This window comes from Bos indicus x Bos taurus, chromosome 29 (assembly GCF_003369695.1).
Source record: "Bos indicus x Bos taurus breed Angus x Brahman F1 hybrid chromosome 29, Bos_hybrid_MaternalHap_v2.0, whole genome shotgun sequence".
Lineage (NCBI taxonomy): Eukaryota > Metazoa > Chordata > Mammalia > Artiodactyla > Bovidae > Bos > Bos indicus x Bos taurus.
The window spans coordinates 24,734,424-24,759,498 of record NC_040104.1 but is presented as its reverse complement, the minus strand read 5'-3'; the positions used below and the strand labels follow the sequence as shown (position 1 = coordinate 24,759,498).

At 44.4% G+C, this 25,075-nt stretch overlaps 1 protein-coding gene and 1 non-coding gene across 4 annotated transcripts; both read right to left on the bottom strand.

Moving 5' to 3' along the window:
- Nucleotides 1–7,118: 7,118 nt before the first annotated feature.
- On the bottom strand, nucleotides 7,119–18,293 carry LOC113885873 (serum amyloid A protein). Of its 3 annotated transcripts, none has more exons than XM_027531636.1 (4): nucleotides 18,184–18,293; nucleotides 9,759–9,850; nucleotides 7,798–7,936; nucleotides 7,119–7,408 (listed from the first exon to the last, which is right to left on the bottom strand). In XM_027531636.1, the coding sequence occupies exons 2-4, from the start codon at nucleotides 9,844–9,846 to the stop codon at nucleotides 7,243–7,245; spliced, it is 393 nt and encodes a 130-aa protein (XP_027387437.1). In that variant the 5' UTR covers nucleotides 9,847–9,850; nucleotides 18,184–18,293; the 3' UTR covers nucleotides 7,119–7,242. The 3 variants fall into 3 exon arrangements, with proteins under 3 accessions (XP_027387437.1, XP_027387436.1, XP_027387435.1); XM_027531635.1 differs by lacking the exon at nucleotides 18,184–18,293 and adding an exon at nucleotides 10,423–10,460; XM_027531634.1 differs by lacking the exon at nucleotides 18,184–18,293 and adding an exon at nucleotides 10,255–10,416.
- Nucleotides 18,001–18,072, bottom strand: TRNAC-GCA. Its single transcript has one exon. It is a non-coding gene; the product is annotated as a tRNA-Cys (tRNA).
- Nucleotides 18,294–25,075: the final 6,782 nt, after the last annotated feature.

Here is a 25,075-nt window from a genome sequence, read left to right as displayed (position 1 = left end):
CATGACCACAGGAAAAACCATAGCCTTGACTAGACGGACCTTTGTTGGCAAAGTAATGTCTCTGCTTTTGAATGTGCTATCTAGGTTGGACATAACTTTCCTTCCAAGGAGTAAGCATCTTTTAATTTCATGGCTGCAGTCACCATCGGCAGTGATTTTGGAGCCCAAAAAAGTAAAGTCTGACACTGTTTCCACTGTTTCCCCTTCTATTTCCCATGAAGTGATGGGACTGGATGCCATGATCTTCGTTTTCTGAATGTTGAGCTTTAAGTCAACTTTTTCACTCTCCACTTTCACTTTCATCAAGAGGCTTTTGAGTTCCTCTTCACTTTCTGCCATAAGGGTGGTGTCATCTGCATATCTGAGGTGATTGATATTTCTCCCGGCAATCTTGATTCCAGCTTGTGTTTCTTCCAGTCCAGCGTTTCTCATGATGTACTCTGCATATAAGTTAAACAAGCAGGGTGATAATATACAGCCTTGACGTACTCCCTTTCCTATTTGGAACCAGCCTGTTGTTCCATGTCCAGTTCTAATTGTTGCTTCCTGACCTGCATACAGATTTCTCAAGAGGCAGATCAGGTGGTCTGGTATTGCCATCTCTTTCAGAATTTTCCATAGTTTATTGTGATCCACACAGTCAAAGGCTTTGGCATAGTCAATAAAGCAGAAATATATGTTTTTCTGGAACTCTCTTGCTTTTTCCATGATCCAGTGGATGTTGGCAATTTGATCTCTGGTTCCTCTGCCTTTCCTTTTTTTTTAAAAATTTAATTTTATTTTTTAACTTTACAATATTGTATTGGTTTTGCCATATATCAAAATGAATCTGTCACAGGTATACATGTGTTCCCCATCCTGAACCCTCCTCCCTCCCCATACCATCCCTCTGGGTCGTCCCAGTGCACCAGCCCCAAGCATCCAGTATCGTGCATCGAACCTGGACTGGCGACTCGTTTCATATATGATATTATACATATTTCAATGCCATGCTCCCAAATCATCCCATCCTCTCCCTCTCCCACAGAGTCCAAAAGACTGTTCTATACAACTGTGTCTCTTTTGCTGTCTCATATAGGGTTATTGTTACCATCTTTCTAAATTCCATATATATGCATTAGTATACTGTATTGGTGTTTTTCTTTCTGGCTTACTTCACTCTGTAGAATAGGCTCCAGTTTCATCCATCTCATTAGAACTGATTCAAATGTATTCTTTTTAATGGCTTATTAATACTCCATTGTGTATATGTACCATAGCTTTCTTATCCATTCATCTGCTGATGGACATCTAGGTTGCTTCCATGTCCTGGCTATTATAAACAGTGCTGCGATGAACATTGGGGTACACGTGTGTCTTTCAATTCTGGTTTCCTCAGTGTGTATGCCCAGCAGTGGGATTGCTGGATCATAAGGCAGTTCTATTTCCAGTTTTTTAAGGAATCTCCACACTATTCTCCATAGTGGCTGTACTAGTTTGCATTCCCACCAACAGTGTAAGAGGGTTCCCTTTTCTCCACACCCTCTCCAGCATTTATTGCTTGTAGACTTTTGGATCGCAGCCATTCTGACTGCCTCTGCCTTTTCTAAAACCAGCTTGAACATCTGGAAGTTCACGGTTCACCTATTGCTGAAGCCTGGCTTGGAGAATTGTGAGCATTACTTTACTAGCATGTGAGATGAGTGCAATTGTGCAGTAATTTGAGTATTCTTTGGCATTGCCTTTCTTTGGAATTGGAATGAAAACTGACCTTTTCCAGTCTTGTGGCCACTGCTGAGTTTTCCAAATTTGCTGGCATATTGAGTGCAGCACTTTCATAGCATCATCTTTCAGGATTTGGACTAGCTCAACTGGAATTCCATCACCTCCACTAGCTTTGTTCGTAGTGATGATTTCTAAGGCCCACTTGACTTCACATTCCAGGATGTCTGGCTCTAGATAAGTGATCATATCATCATGATTATCTGGGTTCTGAAGATCTTTTTTGTATAGTTCTTCTGTGTATTCTTGCCACCTCTTCTTAATATCTTCTGCTTCTGTTAGGTCCATACCATTTCTGTCCTTTATCAAGCCCATCTTTGCATGAAATGTCCCCTTGGTATCTCTAATTTTCTTGAAGAGATCTCTAGTCTTTCCCATTCTGTTGTTTTCCTCTATTTCTTTGCACTGATCACTGAGGAAGGCTTTCTTATCTCTCCTTGCTATTCTTTGGAACTCTGCATTCAGATACTTATATCTTTCCTTTTTTCCTTTGCTTTTCGCTTGTCTTCTTTTCACAGCTATTTGTAAGGCCTCCCCAGACAGCCATTTTGCTTTTTTGCATTTCTTTTCCATGGGGATGGTCTTGATCCCTCTCTCCTGTACAATGTCACGAACCTCATTCCATAGTTCATCAGGCTCTCTATCTATCAGATCTAGGCCCTTAAATCTATTTCTCACTTCCACTGTATAATCATAAGGGATTTGATTTAGGTCATACCTGAATGGTCTAGTAGTTTTCTCTACTTTCTTCAATTTAAGTCTGAATTTGGCAATAAGGAGTTCATGATCTGAGCCACAGTCAGCTCCTGGTCTTGTTTTTGTTGACTGTATAGAGTTTCTCCATCTTTGGCTGCAAAGAATATAATCAATCTGATTTCGGTGTTGACCATCTGGTGATGTCCATGTGTAGAGTCTTCTCTTGTGTTGTTGGAAGAGGGTGTTTGCTATGACCAGTGCATCTTCTTGGCAAAACTCTATTAGTCTTTGCCCTGCTTCATAAGTGTAAAACAAACATATAAAGTGATAAGAAAACGTTGTGTCTGAACATTATGCCTGAATCTAAATGGTAACATCTTTTTTCTTGGTGGTGTGTAAATAATAATGCATCTTTCAATCTAGAGGTCCTAGACTCAGAGACATGCAGTGTGACCCTTTCCCCTTCCTCTATTCTCACAGAGTAGGAGAAGGCAATGGCACCCCACTCCAGTACTCTTGCCTGGAAAATCCCATGGACAGAGGAGCCTGGTAGGCTGCAGTCCCTGGGGTGGCTAAGAGTCAGACACAACTGAGCGACTTCACTTTCACTTTTCACTGTCATGCATTGGAGAAGGAAATGGCAACCCACTCCAGTGTTCTTGCCTGGAGAATCTCAGGGATGGGGGAGCCTGGTGGGCTGCCAGACCCCCTGGTGGGGTCTCAGAGAGTAGGACACGACTGAAGTGACTTAGCAGCAGCAGCAGCAGTCTCACAGAATATTCTCTGCTAACTTGCCCCTTTGTTAGTCAACAAAATACTTTGGAAATTCAAAATATTCTTTCCTTTCTCCCAAGGCTTCTCTTCAGCTACTACAGTGACTAATAGTTTATTTGCATATGGGTTTCTAATTTTTATTTCTATGAGTGTGAAAAGCATTGCTAGAGAAAATTAAATATTTTCTATGATGAAGTAAAATTATATCATTTTGACTGGTAGCTTAGTATGATATTGGTGCAGATTTAGCAGTCACCTCAGTGTGAGCCATTACCACATTTTGCAGATCCAAACCACATCTATACTTTGTACAACCCCCAACCCCCCTCACAGTTCTGACCACTTCTGAACAGCACCTCTTTTCAGACTACATTCATTCATTTCACCAGATATTCATAAAGCAACTACTATCTGTGAGGCACTGTGGATACAAGGATGAGACACATGCCTTTGGCTTTGGATTTCCTACCTACTTGCTCTAAAAACAGACAAGAAAATGGGCAGACACCCTGGAGTGTAATGAGTCCCAGGGATAGTCACCTGTAATAACAGCAGGTACAAACGGCTTCTCACAAGTTCCATGTCCTCCTCTCCCATGTGCTGCTTCCCCCACCCCAGTATCTTCACCTTCCTTCCTCCCTCAGAGCCAGAGAGGTTTCTGCTCCCCTGGGGGTCCACCATCCCTTGTGGGCTTGATCCTCTGCTTCCCGCTTCTCCTGACTCTACTGTAACTTCTTTATCTTCAGTGTCTCCCTCTTCCTTAGCTCCTTTCTGTTTCTAAAGCTAGCCTCACCTTCTTTGAAAGAAAACTTTTTACTAATAAACAATACATGAATTCAATTATTCATTTATTAATTTCCAATAAGTACTCGTTGAAATTCCATTATGTGCCAGGACTGGATATTCAGATATAAACAAGGAAGAAATGGTCACTTCTTTCACTGATTCTATAATAGAAGGGAGGAAGATGGACTGAAACAAACAAACAAACAAAAAATTCAGAAGAATAAGCCAAAAATTTAGTACAGGAATCCCACATATTGAAATTGGCAAAAAGTACAGAATAACCAGAGTAGATCGGCCAGGATGACCAGGAAGGCCTCTCTCAAGAAAGAGTGATCTCAGGAGAGACAGGTGAGAAACACCCAGTCATGTGAAGACCAAGCAGAAGAGTGTTCTGAGCAGAGAAAATGTCATATGCAAAGGTCCTGTGCCAAATAAAAGCTTGGCTTGTTGGTGAGATGGAAGGATGGGGAGCCTGGGAGGGTGTGGCATGAGATGATACTGGAGGGTGGCCAAGGACAGCTCACACTGGATTACATTCTGAGGGAAATGGGAACCCAGGGAAGAATTTAAGCAGGGGAGAGACATGATCTGAATATAATTTGTACACTAGACTGAGAGGTAGGGTAAATACATGCTCTCTTTTACCCAGGACGGTTTCAGTTTATTCCTGCCATCCATGTATAATCATCAACAAGGCCCTTTTCCTCAGTGGAAAGTGACTTGGTTTAGATGAAAAATTGTACAGTCAACTTAAGCAGAGTGGGAAGCCATGAAGATGGGGAGACTAGATAGACAGCTGTTGCAGAAACCCAGGTGAGAAATGGTGTGGCCAGGAACATGGAGATGCATATGAAAGCAGGCTGACGGACTAGAGATGAATTTTGGAAGTTGAATCACAGAACTTGTTAGTGGACTGGATGTGGGGTAAAGGGAAGGGAAGCATCAAGGACATGCCTCAATTTCTGGGCTGAGCAACAGAGGGAATAATCGGATCATTTACTTAAATGGAGGGGCCTGAGTGTGAAGAATTCTGGTGGGGGAGATGGGAGCTCCCTTTGGAATACATTGAGTGTGAAATCTCTGGAAGTCATCAAATCAGAGATGTCTAGAGGGAAATCAGATATATAAGCATGGAGCTCGGAAATGAGGTTCTCAGGAGGAGAAATAATTTTCAGAGCCATCAACATATAGATACTGTTTTCTTCCAAAAAAGAGGGAGAGGACAATTGTGCTGAGCGTGGCTCAGAGTCCTTCTGATACAGGAAGGGAAACACGTCGATTGTCTTGGCACCTGAGAGGTCAGCGGTGACCAGAGCTGTTTTGCTGAGCGGTGGGGACAGAGGTCAGACTGGTGGGGTTCTAGTGTGAGTCAGAAGAGGGAGCAGAACATGCAAGTGGGCAGACTCTCAGGTTTGACGATAAAGAAGAAGAGGAAAAGGTGCCAGAGTGAAATGAAGAGTGACATGGATTGAAGTCAGGGTTTTCAATGTGGGAATTTATTCAGGAAGCAGTTACTGAGGGTAAGGACTCTGCGAGGCAATGTTCACATGATGAGAACAAGCTGTGGTGTGTCTGTAACCAGTCAGGCATCTCTTGGGCACAAGGGCTCTCACTCTGGAGATCCGGGGAGGAGAGAGTTCCCGCCTCTGAACCTCTCGGTCTTGACAACACATCCCTGCTCTCCTGGAGTCAGCCACACCAGCCTGCAGTCCTGGCTGCTCACCTACTACAGGTGTGACCTGGAGCAAGTCCAGATCACTTACCTCCAAGCCTCATTTCTTCAACTGAGACCTGCAAAGCCTTTGTGGTAAATCAAATAACGCACACAGAGTTAGAACATTTACAATGAAAGAAAATGACGGCCTCTATAATTACTATGCCTCAGCTTCCCACATCCCAGAGTTTGGCTCGCCATTGGTCTGTGCTTCTGAGGAGGCTTCTCTTAAACTGCATTGGAAGTGTGTATCCATATAGCTGACATTCGCTCTAGAAGTGAAAATAGTATTTTGTTTGACCCAAATATAGTGAGGATAAAGGTAAGGGAAACTCATCTGAGAATGATTTCTTAGGTTAAATGAGCTGAGACCAGTTAACAGTTGAGTCAGGGGTAGGCTCTGGTGTTGATGAGAAATAATTGGAGTCTAAGATGCAGTTTCCAGGACAGGTGTCATGGGACTCGTCTTCCCAAAGCAAATGTGCCTTCTTGATTTGGGAAGAGATCCCTGGGGATAAGGTCAGGATAAGATCCCTGGGTCAGGATGCAACCGGCTGGGCAGTGGAGAGTCGGGACACAGAGAGGCCTGAGGCAGCAACACAGTGACTGGGGTGGAAGAAATGGGGATGGGGCTGCCCAGGCATGTGCCAGAGTCAGGCCCCGGCCACTGAGGAGCGCAGCGTGATGGCCAGTGCTCTCCCAGCACAGGCTTACTCAGGAGGAGAAATGGGGTCCTGAGAGTCCCAGGGCTCAACGGGCTCATGTGGGCACAGGGCAGGGTCCAGGTCGCCAGGGATTCCTGGGGCCCTGTGGTCACAGGCTTGTCCTCCACAGAGCTTTAACTGTCCATATGGTGCCAGCAGGCCTTTTTCCCGAGTCTGACTCGAAGACTCCAGCTTCCATCAACATGTGCAGTTCCACAAACATTTATTGGGCACCTCTGGGTACCTGTCTCAGTTCCTGGGGAGACAGAGTTCTGTCTCACTCTTTCCCTGTTTGGAGGGAAGTGATGTGTGACTCATAGCTTAGTCCCAAGAGAATTCTACAGTCCCACCTTCTAGGACAGTGTCCCTTGACCCCACACAGAGAGCTCTGATGACAAACTTTGGGGACTAGACTTGGGGACAGAGAAGGGGACAGGACACAACTGCAGGGAGTGAGAAGGACTGACTGAGAAGGGCCTGGAAATGGCCCCCGTGTAACCAGAGGGGCCTGGGGAGGGAGTGGGTCTGATTAGGGAAGGCTGGAGAGGGCGTCTGTCCTGAATGATGCTGAGATTCTATCCCAGAACCAAACACACAAGCACAGGCTCAGCCTTCACGTTGGTGTCCGGCCATCAGTCCTGGAACTAACAGGCTGTCCTTATACCAAAGAATGACACACAGTCTCAGTATTCCATCTCTTGAGCATTTATTAGATCTGCTGCCTTCTGAGGACAGAGAACTCTCTAGGTCAGCATCCCTGCCCTTGGGGACTCACTTCGCCATCCCCTGAGCAGAGAGAGAGGCAGCTCAGTACTTGTCAGGCAGGCCAGCAGGTCTGAAGTGGTTGGGGTCTTTGCCGCTCCGGCCCCATTCGTTGGCAGCCTGGTCGGCCCTCGAGTCCTCCTGACCCTGGCCACTGGTCGTACCCTTAAACAGAGGGTCTGTGAATCTCTGAATATTTTCTCTGGCATCACTGGAAAGGAGGAGGGCAGGGAGGGGATTAATCCAGGACTATGAGCCACAGCCTCACCCCTCCCATCTCTCCTCTTTCCAAGGGATCAATGACTCTGAGAGGAGCCAAGGAAAGAGGGGCTACAACCCTGAGGCTCCCTGGGCTCAGCCCACCTCAGCCCTGTGCTGAGTGAACAGCACCCATAGAGGGAGGGTAGAGAGTCGCCTGTCTCACCAAGTTGCTCTGCTCTTCAGCCCCTCAGACCTCACACTGGGCACAGAGCAGGAGGGTGGGTAAGAGAAGGAGGGCCCACAGACTACAGGAAAGTTCTCCAGGGCTTGGCCCCTCCAGGTTGTCCTAAGCAGCCAAGCTCTGCTCACCCATCCCTGCATCCCCAGGGACCCTGGTACCTGATCACTTTAGCAGCCCAGGCACCCCCCGGTCCCCTTCGGGCAGCGTCATAGTTTCCGCGGGCGTGGAAGTATTTGTCTGCATCCTTGTAGTTGGCTTCTCTCATGTCAGAGTAGGCTCTCCACATGTCTTTAGCCCCTGGAAAGCAAAGCATATGGAGCAAGGATTATCAGGGGAGAGAAAACGGTGACACAGCTTACAGAAGAATCAAGGAATGAAACATCTTCCACTGACTCGGTTTCAGCCTGTGGTCATAGCACCACGGATGCCGTATGAGAAGAGCATTCCTTATGCCCAGTTGCCTGCTCCTGGTACTGGAATGAGAGTCATTGGGGTGGGGTAGGGGAGGGGCTACAGTTGTGGGACCTGTTTGTCTGACCCCTGTGATGCTGTCTCTGCTGCATCTCAATGAGGGCTCTACCTGATATGTTTAAGGACAGAGAGTTATTACAGGACAGGATTCCTCAACAGCATTCTGTTGAAATTTGAGACCAGGTACATTGTTGCTGTTCAGGGCTGTCCTGGATATTATAACATGTCTAGCAGCATCCTTGACCTCTCAAACTATTCCCCAGTGTGACAACCGAAAATGCACCCAAACATCACCAAACGTCCCCAGGACACAAAGTTGCCCTGGGTCCAGAACCACTGTTGTAGAGAAAGCTGCATAGGATAAGCTCCAGGGCACGTGGGTGAGTGAGGAGGTGACATGCGAGACAGATTCTGAGAAAGGGGCAGACATACAGCTCCTCTGCTCTGACACCTAAGAAATGTGTTTCTGCCTCATGAAAGGATCAACTGTGACTTGATTCCCCTGCCTATTAGGTGAGTGAACGGAATCCTGAGAACTCTCCAGTGGACGGTACTGATGATGTGGGCTGCTTGAGGCAGTGGGTCTTTTCCTCAGCCTGGCTGCACTTTCCAATCATCTGGGGAGACACTGAAAATCCCCTGAGCCCTCACAGCCCAAGCCAATCACCTCCCCATCTCTGGGCTGGTCTCAGGCAGCAATAGTTTTCATGGCCCCCCAGGTGACTCCAAACTGCAGCCAAGATTGCTCAGCCCCCAGCTTGAGGAAGTGGTGCTGGGAGAAGTCTACTCGGTGAGAGCCTTGGCCTCAAACACAGCTGGGTTCCCACCTCTGTCCTGCCACCTGCTGATGGGCACTCAGTCCCTGGGCGATGGACTCGGATGCTCTAAGCCTCGGTTTTCTCCCCTTTCGGTGGAGGAAGATGCCCCCTCAAGGAGGTTTTCTGCAGGTAAGTAGGTGACCAACTGTCCCAGCTTGATCAGAACTGCCCCTGTCTTCGTGGACCTGGCCCAGTTAGTGCTGCTAGTGTCCTGGAAAACTCCCCAGCCCTGGGCAGAGCAAGAGAGTGGGTCACTTGATTTGTGTGAAAGGGCTGAGTTCCTGGTGGAGGCTTTCATATGATATTAGGTGCCCCCCCCCATCCCACACATACACACACCTTTATTTTTTGTAAGTTTAACAGCTCGGAAAGGGTAGGAAATAGACTAAAGCAGGGACGGTGTCACTGAGTATAGGAAGGACCGACAAGGTGTTCTGAAGGTCTCTGAATTGTCCAACTAGGAAATGGAAGGAAGGAAGAGAGGAAGGGAGGGAGGGAGGGGCAGGGATGGAAACAGGAGAGGAGAACAGATGGACCGCTTTCACCCTACTTCGTGCAATTGGTCTGAGGGAAAGTTCGTTCCATTTCAGAATTCTTTTGTGTCTTCCACTCAAACTGCTATTTCAGCTGGAAATGATGCGCGTTCTTTCTCTAGTACCTGATGGACATAAATCTTGTGCTTTTCAAACTCTCTGAAAAAAGCTCCCCCAACACCTGGCACATTCTACCATATAGGGGAACACCTCCTAGGACCGCAGCTCCAACCCTCAGGGGTGTTTAGGGTGAAGCCTAGAGGCCCAAGAATGCCATTGCCCCTCCATCGGCCTTACCTTCATAAGCCTCACCAAAGAAGGACATCCACTGGCTGTGGACTCCCAGCACCAAGGAGCAGAGAATGAGGCCTGTGAAGAGCTTCATTGTGCTGAAAGGAGAGGAGAGGGTCAGGGAGACACGGACAAGCCTCGCACCCCCTCCGCCTGGGGTTTGTATGTTGAGGAGAGCCTGGCTGTTCATCTCTACTAAACTCTCAGTGGTCCTACTAGGACACACTGCAATAGGACCTTACTCGCAGCCGCAGGCCCTCAATTCTGAACCCACCAGCCCTGAACCCAAGACTGTCTAAGAGGTCACCCAGATGGCTTTGATGGAAGAAGAGGACAGTTGAGTCCAAGCTGTGTCTTACTAAAGCAGCCTGTCGTAATCAAAAAGCATTTCCCTTGTGCCACTCTGCCAGCACTGACCGTGTATTGGAGAAATAGAAATCAGAAGAGTTATGTTTTAAAGCAAATGTTTTCAAAGAAATGGCTCCTTGAAGTGGTTTCTCACCTGATCCCCAGTGGATCAGAGCGGCTGGTCCCTGCCTGCTGTGGAGTGGTGGCTATATTTATACTGAGCCATCCCTGGGAGGTCGGGCGTGAGGAGAACAGCTGGACTGGTGCCCGGGGAAAGTCCTTGCAGGTCATTTCTCTTACATATCTGCAAAGGGTGACTTACTGGACACCGATGGTTGTCCTCATCCACAGGTCATTTCCCTGGTTGTGCAAGCCTGAGGAAATGAGGGAGGCCTGATCTGCCTGGTATCTGTTGTCAGGGGTAGAAGCGCTGAGGCAGGGTCATCTGGACATGAAGGGTGTGGAGCTCCAGGATGGAGGCCCCTTGGCGGTTGGAAGGTATGTGATTAGAGGATGCTCTTCCAGCCTAGACCTTGTTATTTTCCTGGTCATTCCCTCAGCATGGTCCCTGATGAGCCAGACAGAAGGTGTGTCAGAAATTAAACCCTTTGAGCTCATGTCCAAAGCCCTTGAGCCTCAAAACGGACAGATCAGCCCCACCAAATCGCATGGGTGGTCTGGGCTCCTTCCACCACCCTGAGTGCCTGTGCTGAGCTCTTGGCTCCAAGGCGATTGAAATCCCTCTCAGCCTCGAAGACAAGAGGTATATTATCTAAGCTGGATCCGAGATAGGGGCAATCCTGGTAGAGAGGAGTTTGTGCTTCCCCAAGCCAATCCTGGAGATGCCTCGGAGTGGGAGTGAGAGTGTTTGGTGCAAGGGGCTAGTATGTAATCTCTAAGAAGCCCATAACAGGACACAGAGGGAGGTAGCAGCGGTTACGGAACGTGGCAGCCCAACTGGGGAAGGGCCAGGCTCCCTGTCTGGGGTTGGTGGAGGACAGCTCTTTGTCTGCTGCATTTTCCTGGCTGGGGCTTGGGGTGTCACCGTCTGCCCTCTTGTCACTGTGAGTCAAAAATATCAGCAGTGTCATCCTGGCCGATGAGGCCTGTACGTGTATGAACAGAGCCTTCAGCTCTCAAAAGAAAATGTTGCTTGTGCTTCATCCTTACCAGAAACATTCTCTAAAGAGAATTCTGGAGACTGTAGCTCAGTCAAGTTGACATTGTTCTATGTTGTCTAAAGACAGAGCAAACAAACAAAACCTGAAACCAAAGGAAGTTGACTCTTTTTTTCTTTGCTGGATTGTTTTGAAAGAAAGTGAAAGTGAAGTCGCTCAGTCGTGTCTGATGCTTTGCGACCCCATGGACTGTAGCCTTCCAGGCTCCTCTGTCCATGGGATTCTCCAGACAAGAGTTCTGGAGTGGGTTGCCATTTCCTTCTCCAGGGGATCTTCCCAACCCAGGGATCGAGCTTGGGTCGCCCGCATTGCAGGCAGCTGCTTTACCATCTTAGCCACAAGGGGTTTTTTTGAACTGGCCAGCAAATACTACTTTTTTTGACTCTCAACTCTATGCCTGTTTAATTAAATGTTATCTTGTCATTGTTTGCTAATGTAAGTGAAAGACAGAGTCTTAAACTTGGTTTGAATTAAAAAATCTAGCATCTGGGAGAAGAGAGACATGCCAAGAATTTCTTTTGACTTCACAAAGATTTCTTATATGTATTTATACCACTTAGGACCAAAGATTGTCAATGACATCCATAATAATGTTGTTATCAGGGCAACAAATCATCAGTTAAGACAACACAGCTGACTTCTTTTTTGGAGATTAAAAAGTACAGGAAACGCAAACAATTTAAAAGTCCAGTTGCCTTATGTGACTATTTTTAAAAACATCTTCCAAGGACCAATTTAAACTTAAATTAACAGAAACCATGTCTGTCTCATCATGTTTATACCTATAGTGCTTATCACGCTCTTTGGTGAATAACAGGTACTCTTTCATGACTTTATTCATTTTACAGGTACTTTCTGAGTTGTTCCTATATGTGCTGAATGTCCCTAGCCCCATAATGTTTATACTGTAGTAATCAGTAAATCGGAGAAGGCAATGGCACCCCACTCCAGGACTCTTACCTGGAAAATCCCACGGACGGAGGAGACTGGTAGGCTGCCGTCCATGGGATCGCACAGAGTCGGACACGACTGAGTGACTTCACTTTCACTTTTCACTTTCATGCATTGGAGAAGGAAATGGCAACCCACTCCAGTGTTCTTGCCTGGAGAATCCCAGGGACGGGGGAGCCTGGTGGGCTGCCGTCCATGGGGTCGCACAGAGTCGGACACGACTAAAGCGACTTAGCAGCAGCAGCAATCAGTAAATATGTATATAATACAAATAGTGACATCTCTCAGTATTTAAATCTAATCCATCCCTGACAGTGTATTGGTTGGAAAGCAGTAGTTTTTTGGAGGGTCAGGGGTAGTGAAATTTTGAATATCAAGTATCTTAATTATTTTACAAGAGAAAACATATTAATCTTTTAAATAAATAAAAAGTAACTAAAAATAGCTAATTTTTTACAGATAATATCAGAAATATTTGAAAATCTGTTTAACAATCTATCAAGGATACCTATACAATAGAAGGCAAAACAGCAATTGCCTAATTATTTAAAAATTAAAGAGCCCATTAGTGGGTGTCTTGTGCGAAATCTACACTAATACTTTAGAAACTTGGACATGAATCCTGTTTTCTTTGTGTATTGCGACAAATATGCCTATAAATTGTAAAAATTAAAAGATTTGTTAAAGATTATATAAATAATTTTGCATAATCAAGTATACAGGAATGTTGGTGACAGAATAAGTAGAAAAAATACACATCTAAGATTCATCTCTGTCCAAATTCAGGGAGCTGGGTGACAGTCTTTTCTACCTGCACTGGAAATTCTGTATACAGACGGTTGTAAACAATGGTCTGAAGTTATAGATGATGCAATTATTGAAACACACACAGGCATGTCAAATGGATGTTTGTTTATATTGCCTTCACTTTCTATCACCCTCATAATACGAAACTATGCTAGCAGTAAAATTTTTGAATGGATATTAATATTTAATGTGACTTGATCACTCATTGGAAATGGGTGTCACTGTTTTCTTCAGGATCCAAGTTTGGCCTTAGATAGTGATATGAACACACACCACACACATTATATGCAGAAGAGACAGCCAAGTATCTGGGAATAAATGCAGGTAGATCAGTGTGTTCAGTGGTGGAAGCTTGTGGAAGTTTATTTCCAATCACTTCCATTTTTCAGTGAAATAGGGAGCAAAGTCATCAACTAAGAGGAGAATGGAGGAGGAGGTATTGAAAGTTCAGGATAGAGGTCTAGGAGACGTCTAGGAGATGGCACAGGGAACGAGCTAGGAAGTGTAGTGGATTGCAAGGCAGCTCGAGGTTAATGACCATGAATTGAAAGTGAGACTTGTCACCGTGGTTGTGTGTTTTTCTCTGAGCACATTCAGTTGCCAAAGTACAGACCTGAAGTAAGTGGGGAGTGGGATATCACCACTCATTAAATACTTGCTGAGTTACTGAATGAATTAATGCATGCAAATGTCAAAGGAGGAATCACTTGAAGATGAGGGAGTGGGCCTTACTGGTGGTCCAGGGGTTAAGACCCTGTGTTTCCACTTCAGGGGAGCATGGGATCAATCTCTGGTTGGGGAACTAAGGTCCCACTGCTGCTGCTGCTGCTGCTAAGTCAGTTCAGTCATGTCCGACTCTGTGTGACCCCATAGACGGCATCCCATCAGGCTCTGCCCATGCATGATCAAAGAATAAAATAAAGATTAGGGAGGGTTAAAGGATAGAGGGAGAGCATTAAAAGGGAGGGTGACTGAAAGTGAAAGATGGGCATAACATATATGCCAAGATCCAAGACTCCGTTAGGACCACTAAGGATGTGGTTGCCCTGGTGTAGTAGAAGCAGATCTTTCTCTGATAATGAAAGGAAAGGAGAGAGGATGAGGAAGATGTATTTTGAGATGGAGGACAGAGAACTGAGGAAAACCAGGAACACCTGTCCTTTACCCATCGCTCATCACTCTCTGCCTATTTGCATTTCTGAGTTTGGCAGCAGAGCACAAAACCTAGGGGTAGGGACCTAGGTCTGCCTTCCTGGCCATCTGCTGTATCTCTAACACTTAGTGCAGCACCACCCCCATAACAAGTTTGTTTTTATTGACTAAATCAATGAGTTTATGAAAGAGGAGACTGGTAGAGGTCATGTGAAGGTGGAGTTTGGAAGTTAGGAAGAATGGAAAAGCTTTGAAACAAAGATACACATGGTATAGGATCAGTCATTTAGAGATGAATATGGACATTGTGTATATGTAGTGAAATCCCAGCCTATTTGGATGGCTGAACTTACTGTCAAAATATATATCCAGAAAGCAAACACTCTCCAGTTTCATCCTATTATTCTGCACCATCAACTGGATTATTGTGATGAAACCCTAACTGGCTTCCATATTTCCACCCTTGTTCCTCAATATAGCAACCAGACTTAAAAAACAAGACCAATCATGTGTCTCTCTGCTCAAGAGGATCTTGGTTTCACCCACAGCTGAAGCCAAAGCCCTGCAATGGCTTTCTGCTCTGTCTCACTCACACCTCATGACTTAGGTCTCTCCTCTCACTTGCTTCCCTCTGTCCACCACACTAGTCTTTTAATCTTTAAGCCCTCCACGCACATTTCACCCTAAGGGCTTGGTTCTTTTCATCTGAACATTCTTTCTCCCGGATATTTGCATATTGGGATTTTGGCTAGAGCAAGATCTTAGATTTCAGGATGTGGGAAGGTTCAGTACAATCAATGTCATTAAGAGTGTTGGCAGCAATAAAAAGGAATGCATTTGAGTCAGTTCTAATGAGGTGAATGAACCTAGAGCCTATTATACAGAGTGAAGTAAGTCAGAAAGAAAAAAACAAATATCATATATTGACACATATATATGGAATCTAGAAGGATGGTACTGATGAATCTTCACAGAGCAGCAATGGAGACTCAGACACGGAGAACAGACTTATGGACAAGGGTGGGGAAGAAGAGGGAGAGGGCGAGATAAATGGAGAGAGTAGCATAGAAGTAAATACATCAACATATGTAAATAGATAGCCAATGGGAATTTGCTGTGTGACTCAGGGAACTCAAACTGGGGCTCTGTAATAACCTAGGGGGTGGGGATGGGCAGGAGGTGGGAGGGAGACTCAAGAGGGGGGGACATAGGTACACCTATGGTTAATTCATGTCGATGAATGACAGAAATCAAAGCAATATTGCAAACCAATCATCAATCAATTAAAAATAAATAAAAAAATTTTTAAAGAGTATTGGCAGCAAATATGTAGAAATGGGCATTGTGAGTGACATGAGATAACATGAGATAACATGCTGATAGCAGCAAATATAATGGAGACATACTTTGTCCCCAAACATTGCTAATTGGATTGTCTATTTCAGAAGCATCCTGTGAGCATTTTAAGTATGCAGATTCCTGGGCCAGAATCTTGAAGGTTCTGATTCAGCAAGTTTGGGGTAGACTTTAGGAATGCCTATGTCAAATCTCCCTGTTTTGGAAATCACTTATGTAGATAACATTGGTAAAGCTGGAGAGAGAGTAGGAAAGACTAGGACTTAGGAGAAAACACTCCAAAGTACATGGGGAGTAAAATCTGTGGAAATGACAGTGAAGGAGAAAAAAGGATGGAGCCCCTTCTTTCCAATTCTATCGTTCAGGATTGCAGGAGGTGTGCCCCATGGAAGACGGTGACAATAAAGCAGAATCGACATGGGGAAGGCAAGTTTCAGGATTTTGTAATGGGGAAAGGAAACAGGCAAAAATAAAGGGGAGTACTCTCCACAGAGCCTTCTTGCCCAGGGCTCAGAGGAAGGGTAGGAAGAGTGTAAAGAGGTCTGAGGCTCTTTGCTCAAGGAGCGCATAGTTTTTGTGATGTGAAAACAGGGACGGGAGAACAGGGGTAAAGGAAATAGCAGTTTAGACAACTGTTCAGTGACAGCAGGCCAGGATCATTTATTGCTTTGGGCTGATGGAGGTGCCGTGCCATGGAAGGCAGATACTTATGAGCTCATAGGAAACCACCTCCCATCCCCCAAAGTGCAAAAGGACTGTAAAATGAAACAGTGGGGATGCCTTTCTGATCTCCCCCTCCTCCTATTAACAGAAGTTCTAGAGCAGGGGTTCTCCATCCTCTGGGATCTAATGCCTCATCATCTGAGGTGGAGCTGATGTAACAAAAATAGAAATAAAGTGCATGATAAATGTAATACGCTTGAATTATCCTGAAACCACCACCACCCTGCCCTGGTCCACGGAAAAATTGTCTTTCATGAAACTGGTCCCTGGTGCCAAAAAGATGGGGGACCATTGTTCTAGAGAGAATGGAGCAACAGAGGAGGAAGATAGAAAACAGAGATCAGTGAGGGTAGGTAAGGTATACTCCCAACACATGAAACATTTATAAGTAAGAAGCTGGTCTTTCAAACTGACACACAGTATTCAAGCTTGGTGTCCATAGGTCTAATCGGCCAGGTGTTTCTACCTTTTGAGATCTCTGATTACTGGGAAGGAGATCCCAATTTTCTCCTTAGGACAAGGGTGCTTTGTTTATCTATGAATTCATCTTTTTTAGAGTCACAGTCAATTCATTCTTTCTCACATGTATACCAGATCTCCTGGGAATGTCTCTCCTTTACTCATTAAGAAAAAATCCACTTCCATAGAAATAAACTTATCTACAAAACAGAAATAGAGTTACAGATGTAGAAAACAAACTTATGGTTACCACGGGGTAGAGGTGCATGCGTGCTTAGTCGCTCAGTTGTGTCCGACTCTGTGACCCCGCAGACTGTAGCCCACCAGGTTCCTCCGTCCATGGGATTCTCCAGACAAGAATACTGGAGTGGGTTGCCATTTGCTACCCCAGGGGATCTTTCCAACCCAGGGATCGAACCCAGGTCTGCCACGTTGCAGGTGGGTTCTTTACTGTCTAAGCCACCAGGGAAGCCCAAGAATACTGGAGTGGATAGTCTGTCCCTTCTCCAGGGGGTCTTCCTGACCTTGGAATCAAAATAGGGTCTCCTGTCCTGCAGGCAGATTCTTTACCAGCTGAGCTACTAGGGAAGCCCAGGGATAGAGGTGGGGAGGGATAAATTGGGAGACTGGGACTGACATATAAACACTACTGTATATGAAATGGATAACTAATAAGGACTTATTAATAGCACGGGCTTGCCAGGTGGCGCTCGTGGTAAAGAACCCTCCTGCCAATGCAGGAGACATAAGAGACGTGGTTAGATCCTTGGGTCAGGAAGATCCCCTGGAGGAGAGCAGAGCAACGCACTCCAGTATTCTTGTCTGGAGAATCCCATGGACAGAGGAGCATAGTGGGCTACAGTCCATGGGGTCATAAAGCATCAGACATGACTCAAGGTACTTCGCACACACACACACACACACGTAACACAGGGAACTCACCTCAGTACTCTGTAATGACCTATATGGGGAAAGAATCTTTTAAAGAGTGGATGTATGTGTGACTGATTCACTTTACCGTACACCTGAAACTAACACAACGTTGTAAATCACCTATCCTCCAATAAATTATTTAAAAATGAAACAGTCCACTTCCAAACTTCTTTCTATGGAGAAGCTTTGTGTATGTGTGTGTGTGTGTGTGTGTGTGAAGTCGCTCAGTCATGTCCAACTCTTTGCGACCCCGTGGACTGTAGCCCGCCAGGATCCTCTGTCCATGGGATTCTCCAGGCAAGAATACTGGAGTGGGTTGCCATTTCCTTCTCCATGGGATCTTCCCAACCCAGGGATCGAACCTGGGTCTCCTGCATTGCAGGCAGACGCTTTATCCTCTGAGCCACCAGGGAAGCCATAGAGAAGCTTTAGAGACTATAAATGGCTCACTCAAGTACCAAAACCAAGTATACACACAATGCCTTGGTCAATGCTCTTTCTACTCCAGCCCCTTGCCCCCATACCTGAGCAATGCTCTCTTCTGAGGAGTGGTGTACCTCTTAAAAATATGAAAGATAAGTTACAGTAATTCCAGGCTGGATGATTTGGTTTGGGAGAACACCACTGGACACAGCGACCTCAGCTTCAGACAGCAGAAACCAGAACTTTGCCCTTTCCATTTCCCATGCTTATCTCTGATAGAAAGCCTCATTACAAAACACCAGTATACCTTCCCAGTACAGATTGTGACACAGAGTTCCCATCACAGACCCTAAAACCCAGCCACCTGGGCTTGGAAGCAGCATTAAGAGCCAAGCCATGGATTTGGGCACACCTAGAATGACTTCCACTCTGTCAGATACTCATACTGTGGAAGAGTGTTTACTGACCTGGAGAAGCATAATTAACATCTAAGGGGAAAAAAGTGAAATAGAATATGATCCCATGTTTGTTAAAAGACATTCTCTCAGTGTGAAACAGAACCTAGGAATTTGCACATCAAACAATATCTGTGCTTCTAGGTAGTGGTAAATGTTCATCTTATTCTGGGTTTTTAGAATTTCTACAATGACATGTTCATTCTTTTATTCATTCATCCAACCTTCAATGCAACAGCCACTACGCTAGATGTTGGGCACATGTTGCAGGGAGAGGGGACAAGAAATAACCAGATCCAGGCTATGCCTTCATGAAAATGAGACTTGTAATTGGGGGAAATGATTATACATGCATAGAGAGAAAGCTCTTATTTATTTGATTATAAAATCAGTTAGATTCCAATTAATAAAAGGGAAAGATTATGTACAAAAAGTATAGTGAAAGAAAAGGGAAGGCAAGGTGTCACTAATCACCATAAAATTATCTCCTCCCAAGGAACAACAGTCCTCAGATGCTAACTTCATTACTCATTCCCATCCTGTCTGCCTTAAAATTCATAAAATGAAGAATAGCTCAGCTGCTAGAGGAAACTGCCCCTTTATTTCCTCCAGCCAGCGGGCTCTCCATTACTGCAGTAGGGAAGATGGGGGAAATTATTTTCTTCCTGTTTCTTCTGCTTAGCAAGCTCACCATTACACATGTAAAAAGACCACCGATTTAATTAAGGATATGGACTCCTAATTCTGTTTGGTGTGCGTCCCTTCTTGCCAAGCCCACAAACTCTCATGAAGAGAGAACACGTTCCTACTAGCATAGAATCTGCTTTTTCCAGGCACCAGGAACTTCCCATTCGAACCTGTCTGTACTTAATTCTGAGTCTCTTCCCCCAAAGGCTGCTGCTGGTTGAGGCTATTGCTCTTCTGAAGCCTCCTGGTCTCTAACTGATGGAATGGGTCAAGATAAAGGATAGGTATTGAGGAACATGCTGGGATTATGTCACCAGCCCACCATCAGCAACAGGCCACGCTGAGAGTCAGCAACTGATGCTGTCTCTTCATACAACGTACAAAAAAGGCTCTGATTGTGTTTTAAGATACTTTATTTTCTTTCTTTTTAAACACTTGCAAAAGGGAGTACTGAGTTACTGACAATTCAAAACCCCAAATCTCTTATGGAATTGTGCAGTACTGGTGAAATCAAGAACTCATTTGGGGAGGGGAAATTTTGATGTTGTTGTTTTTATTGAAGTAGAGTTGATTTACAATATTGCATTAATTTCTGGTATATAGCAACATGATTCTGTTATATACATATGTATATTTTTTTTATGCATATATATACAATCTTTTTTGTATTCTTTTCCATTATGGTTTATTATGGGATATTGAATATGGTTCCCTGTGCTATACAGTAGGACCTTGTTGTTTATTTTATATATAGTAGTTGTTGTTGTTTATTCACCAAGTTATGTCCAACTCTGCTACCTCGTGGACTATACACTGCCAGGCTCCTCCGTCCATGGGACTCCCCAAGCAATTATTCTGGAGTGGGTTGCCATTTCCTTCTCCAGGGGATCTTCCTTACCACTGAGCCAACAGGGAAACCCCAAATATAGTAGTGTGTATCTGCTAATCCCAAACTCCTAATTTATCCCTTCCCCCCACCCCTCTTTCTCCTTTGGTAACTAGGTTTCTTTTCTATATCTGTGAGTCCATTTATATTTTGTAAATAAATTCATTTGTGTCATAGTTTAGATTTCACACATAAGTGATGAGAGGGGAAATTTTTTAAGTCCCAATAATTCATCTTATTTTTAGTTTAAGTTTCAAGTGTTTAACACTAAGTACATCTTATGAATCATATTAAACCTTCTGTACTTGCTAGTCTCTTCAAATATCTAGGTTATTAAACATGTTTTTCAATTTTATAAAATAGAAAAATTTTAATTCTAGATGAACAATAAAAATGTTATTTCAAAAAGAGACTCCTGTCTCTTCTATATTCATTGCCAGGAAAATCTAACATGACATATACTGATTATGATTGAACAAAGTCGAACTTTTACATTTACTGGAAGAATCTGCCACAATATGATTAATTAGCAAAATACTTGTTTAGCTCCCTGTGTCCTAATATCCTGGAACTCCCTGGTTTCCCTTAGTCTTTCTTCTGGAAACATGATTTACAACACAGTGGTTCAATAAACAAAAAAGTACATCCAGTTCCAAGTGATTGGCTCTGAAATTTACTTTGGACCAAGTTGATTCTCAGCCTAAACAGAGACTCACATCTCTCTTGCACAAAGTGTCTTTTCATACCCGCAGCAGTGCATGCTTGGTAGACTTGCTAGATGGGCACACTGCCCAAAGTAGAGCCCCCACTTTTCCGAAGCCCCCGGCCTGCTTCAGGAGCTCCAGGCTCCTACGCCAAGAACCAGCCCCTATGCCAAGAGTCAGCTGAAAGTGTTCAAACTAGCCAACAGTTACTCCCAGGGATGAGGAACTTGCAGCAAGGAGACTCCAGGTCGGAAGAGAAGCTGGGACAGGTGTCACTCAAAGAAAGACTAGGGGCAATGATGACATGAGCTTCTGCTTGGCATACCTGCCCTTCTTGGCACACAGAGGTGTCCACCTCCAGGACGTGTACACTTGAGAAAGGCCTGGAATTAGCAGCATTTGGACAAGGGAGAGGGTCTCAAGATCAAGGAAAAATAGCCCATGGCTTCCTGTGGTCCAGTTGGCTACAGCATCTGCCAAATCTGGTTCCCAACTTCCCCTAGGACTGTCCCTTTCCCCACCTCTAATCCTGTGGGAGTCCTCAGACAGACAGGGAATCATCACTGAGGCAAGGAAATACTTTGTGTTTGCTCAGACCTTCACCCTAACCCCATCCCATCTCCAGTGAGACCTGACTTCCTTTAAGGCCTCAGGGCTAACATCTCATCCTCTTTCAACCAGGCTTCCTGCCTGGCTGACTCAAGAGGTTTCCCTTTCCACTGATGATGTGTGCAGGGTTTTTTGTTATTTCTTTTCTTTTTTTTTCCTATTTTCAACATTTTGGCCCTTTTTCCTGTTTGAAATACTTGTAACAGTAAGTTTTTTGTTTTAAAACATAGATTTTATTATTATTATTCAGGTATGGTTTATTGTTGTTCAGTCATGTCCAACTCTTTGCAACCCCATGGACTGCAGCATGCCAGGCTTCCCTGTCCTTCACCATCTCCCAGAGTTTGCTCAAACTCATGTCCGTTGAGTCAGTGATGCCATCCAACCATCTCATCTTCTGTCATCCCCTTCTCCTCCTGACTTCAATCTTTCCCAGCATCAGGATCTTTTCTAATGAGTTGGCTCTTCGCATCAAGTGGCCAAAGTATTGGAGCTTCAGCTTCAGCAGCAGTCCTTCCAATGAATATTTGGGTATGGTAAGGCCAACAGATCAGAAGGCAGCTGCCACTAAAAAGAGTGTGTTACAGATCCCTGAAGAAGGGGGCACACCATGCCAAGTGGGAAGAAGGTGACCACATGAGAAAGCACCCAGAGGTCAGGGGACAGAAAGAGTGGGGGAAAGCATGAGCAAATGGCTTTATTGCGGTTTCTGTGGGAAGAACAGTGAAGCAGGGTGAGCAGGGTTAGCTAGTTTGAACACCTCCAGCTGGCTCTTGGCATAGGGGCTGGTTTCTGGTTGTCTACTACCTGGCTCTGGAGCAATTAGGGCAGGTAGATAGACACCCAGAGTGTGAGAGCCCCTTAAAGGAGGTGGTTGAGGTATGACTGACTTGGTTGGTTTCCATAGAAAAGGCTCACTCACAGGTTAGTTTACTATTACAGGTTACTTTACTGATCTCTAAGAATTGGCTACCTCTGGAAAAAGCAGTCCCTCCAGGGTCGGGGAGTCCCCAGAATGTGAAAGCATCAAAAACACAGATACAGAACAGAATAATGCAATTAACACAACTTCTGAGGCACCCTTGGAATGACTCAGGCCTCCTGCTGCCATTAAATGAGCCAGACTGTATGAGGCCCTTGCCAGTGGATGTTGGAGCCTTGCTTGGCTTGCTTTGTCATGTTAAAATCCCTGGAATCTCGCTTCTTTGACCTAACTGTCTCTAGTCTCAGTCAACCCAGCAGTCCATTCTTCCTCCTCTGCAGAGTGGTCAAGAATCTAGTGACCTCTCCATGGCAGGTTCTGCTATGTTCTAGAGTTCTCATCAGATAAGTACAAGTGCCTCCTTTTTTCTCAACTTTTACACATTTTTGCCCCCAGCCTGCCTCTCCACAATCACAACCCAGACAGTACACTCTCTAACTCCTCCACCTCCTGCTTGTATCCATCCCAGGGAAACCTTCACTCCCCAGTGTGTCCCATTCACTATTCACACCCCTCTTTCCCTAGCCTGCTCCCTACCTCAAGTAACAAACCTGTTCCTGGACACCACAGAGTGCTGGCCACACTGCTCGCACTGGTGCAGGGAGGATGAAAGAGCATGCCTACTGGGTCCTCACCTTCTCGGTCCCATCTCGCGTGAATCATCCCCAGGTGTGGCCCAACACCATTTTAACATTCCCCTTAGGATGGTGAAGCAGGGGATGGTGCACACACTTCTCCGTGGGCACCCATTACTTGATGTGAAATTATTTCATCCAGACCCGGGGGGAGAAGGATCTTTAAAGCTGTGAGGATCCCCTTCCCTGATGCCTATTTTGAACGTAACTGGCAATACAAACAGCTCTCAGTTCTCACGGCCCCAGGGATGCCCTCTGACCTGAAGACACAGACACAGCATTCAGAATTGTCTCCCCACTTGGGCTAAATCTCAAGCTCATGCAACTCAGAGACTAGGGCATGTCCCCTCTCGGCTCTTATTTTTTAATTGGCATCATTATTCATGGCCCTTCATTCATCCATAAAGAATAAATCTGTTGGGTTCCTAAAAAAATTCCCCTGGGAATTTTTGATTAGCACTGAACTGAATTTATATATTAACCCAAGGAGAACTGACATCTTTACTAACATCCTCTCCATGAACATGACATTCCCACATCTCCACTTTTTATCCCTTAACAAACTTAAATTTGTTCTATAAATATTGGTGTATTTTTAAAGCTTTTTGCTTAGATAGTTAATGCTTTGATGCTATTTTGTGTTGTATTTTTTAGCTGTTAAAAATTAGTGTAGAGAAATACAATTGATTTTTTTATGTGAAACATGGCAATCTCACTGAATTCTCTGAAAGGTTTTGTTATGCACACGTGTTCAGTCATATTCAAGTCTTTGCAACCCCGTGGACTGTGGCCCACCAGCCTCCTCTGTCCACTTTATGCTGATGGATTTTCTATGTAAAAGGTTGTATCATCTTGAAATAATGATGGTTTCATTTCTTCTCTTCCATTTCTTACCCTCCTCCTGTTTCTTGTCTTAGCAGTGGGTCCTCCAGGAGAATGTGAAATTAGTTGATCTGAAGAGGAATCCATGTCTTATCCTTGGCCTTCTTGAGAATGCACCTGAAGGTTTTTTTTTTACACATAATATTTGCTGTAGAGCAATGATTCTCAAACTGTTTGGCCTTAGGGTCCCATCATACTCTTAAAAATTATTGAAGACCTCAAAGAACTTTTATTTATGGAGACTCTATCAGGATTTATCACACTAGAATGAAAAAAATGTTAAAGAATATTGAAACACAATAATATATCATTCATGATATTATGAAGTTTTATGAAAACTTCATAAAAAGTTAATTTATGAAAAACTATTTGCAGAGTGTCTAATAAATGGTCAAATAAATAAAGATAATAAATCCATTATGTTAACATAAATAATATATTTTAATGAAAACAATCTTTTTCCAAAACAAAAAAATGATAACAAATATAGTAAGTTTACATTAAAAATTAAAAAAAAAATCTGACTTAATCAAAGATATCTGGGTTCTCACATCTGACCCTGCACTCAATCTGTCATAATACATTATTTGGGTTGAAGTATGAACCCAAGTAAGGTGAAAAAAATTCAACCTTACACAGAAACATAGATGGAAAAGGGCAGAGCATTTTAACAGAGTTTTAAGATAATTCAAGCTATTCTTTGATATGATACCAAAACTTGACAAGTCGTAGTTTCTTAAAGGTCAGTTGAATGCAGAAATCTAAAAGTGTATCAATAAACGTTTCACACCCAGTACATTCATGAGAAAATGAGAATGAAAAAGGAAAAGATTATTACTGTTGAATATTATTGTGAAAATAGTTCTGATATCATAGACTCCCCCTGAAAGGGTCGTAAGAGATCCTCAGGTTTGCAGAGAATACACTGTGACAACTGCTGCTATAGATTATTGACTTAACCTTTATCAAGTTGAAAAGGTTCTCTTATTTTATTATACTTAAAAAAAATCATTAGTAAGTGTTGACTGTTATGAAATGCATGGCTGAGAGACTGAGAGGGCTTTCTGTGCCCTGGAACTGACAACTCAGCACTGGCGCCGGAGCAGTGGAAGGAGCTCAGGGCACCCATGAGGTTCCCTGGGGCTGGTCTGTC

Excerpts from the sequence above, each read along its gene's own strand:
- LOC113885873 (XM_027531634.1), bottom strand. The coding sequence starts at position 10,391 with ATGACCTGCAAGGACTTTCCCCGGGCACCAGTCCAGCTGTTCTCCTCA. Across the intron at positions 9,851-10,254 it reads TCTGATCCACTGGGGATCAG|CACAATGAAGCTCTTCACAG; the intron begins GTGAGAAACCAC and ends CTCTCCTTTCAG. Across the intron at positions 7,937-9,758 it reads CTTTGGTGAGGCTTATGAAG|GGGCTAAAGACATGTGGAGA; the intron begins GTAAGGCCGATG and ends TTTGCTTTCCAG.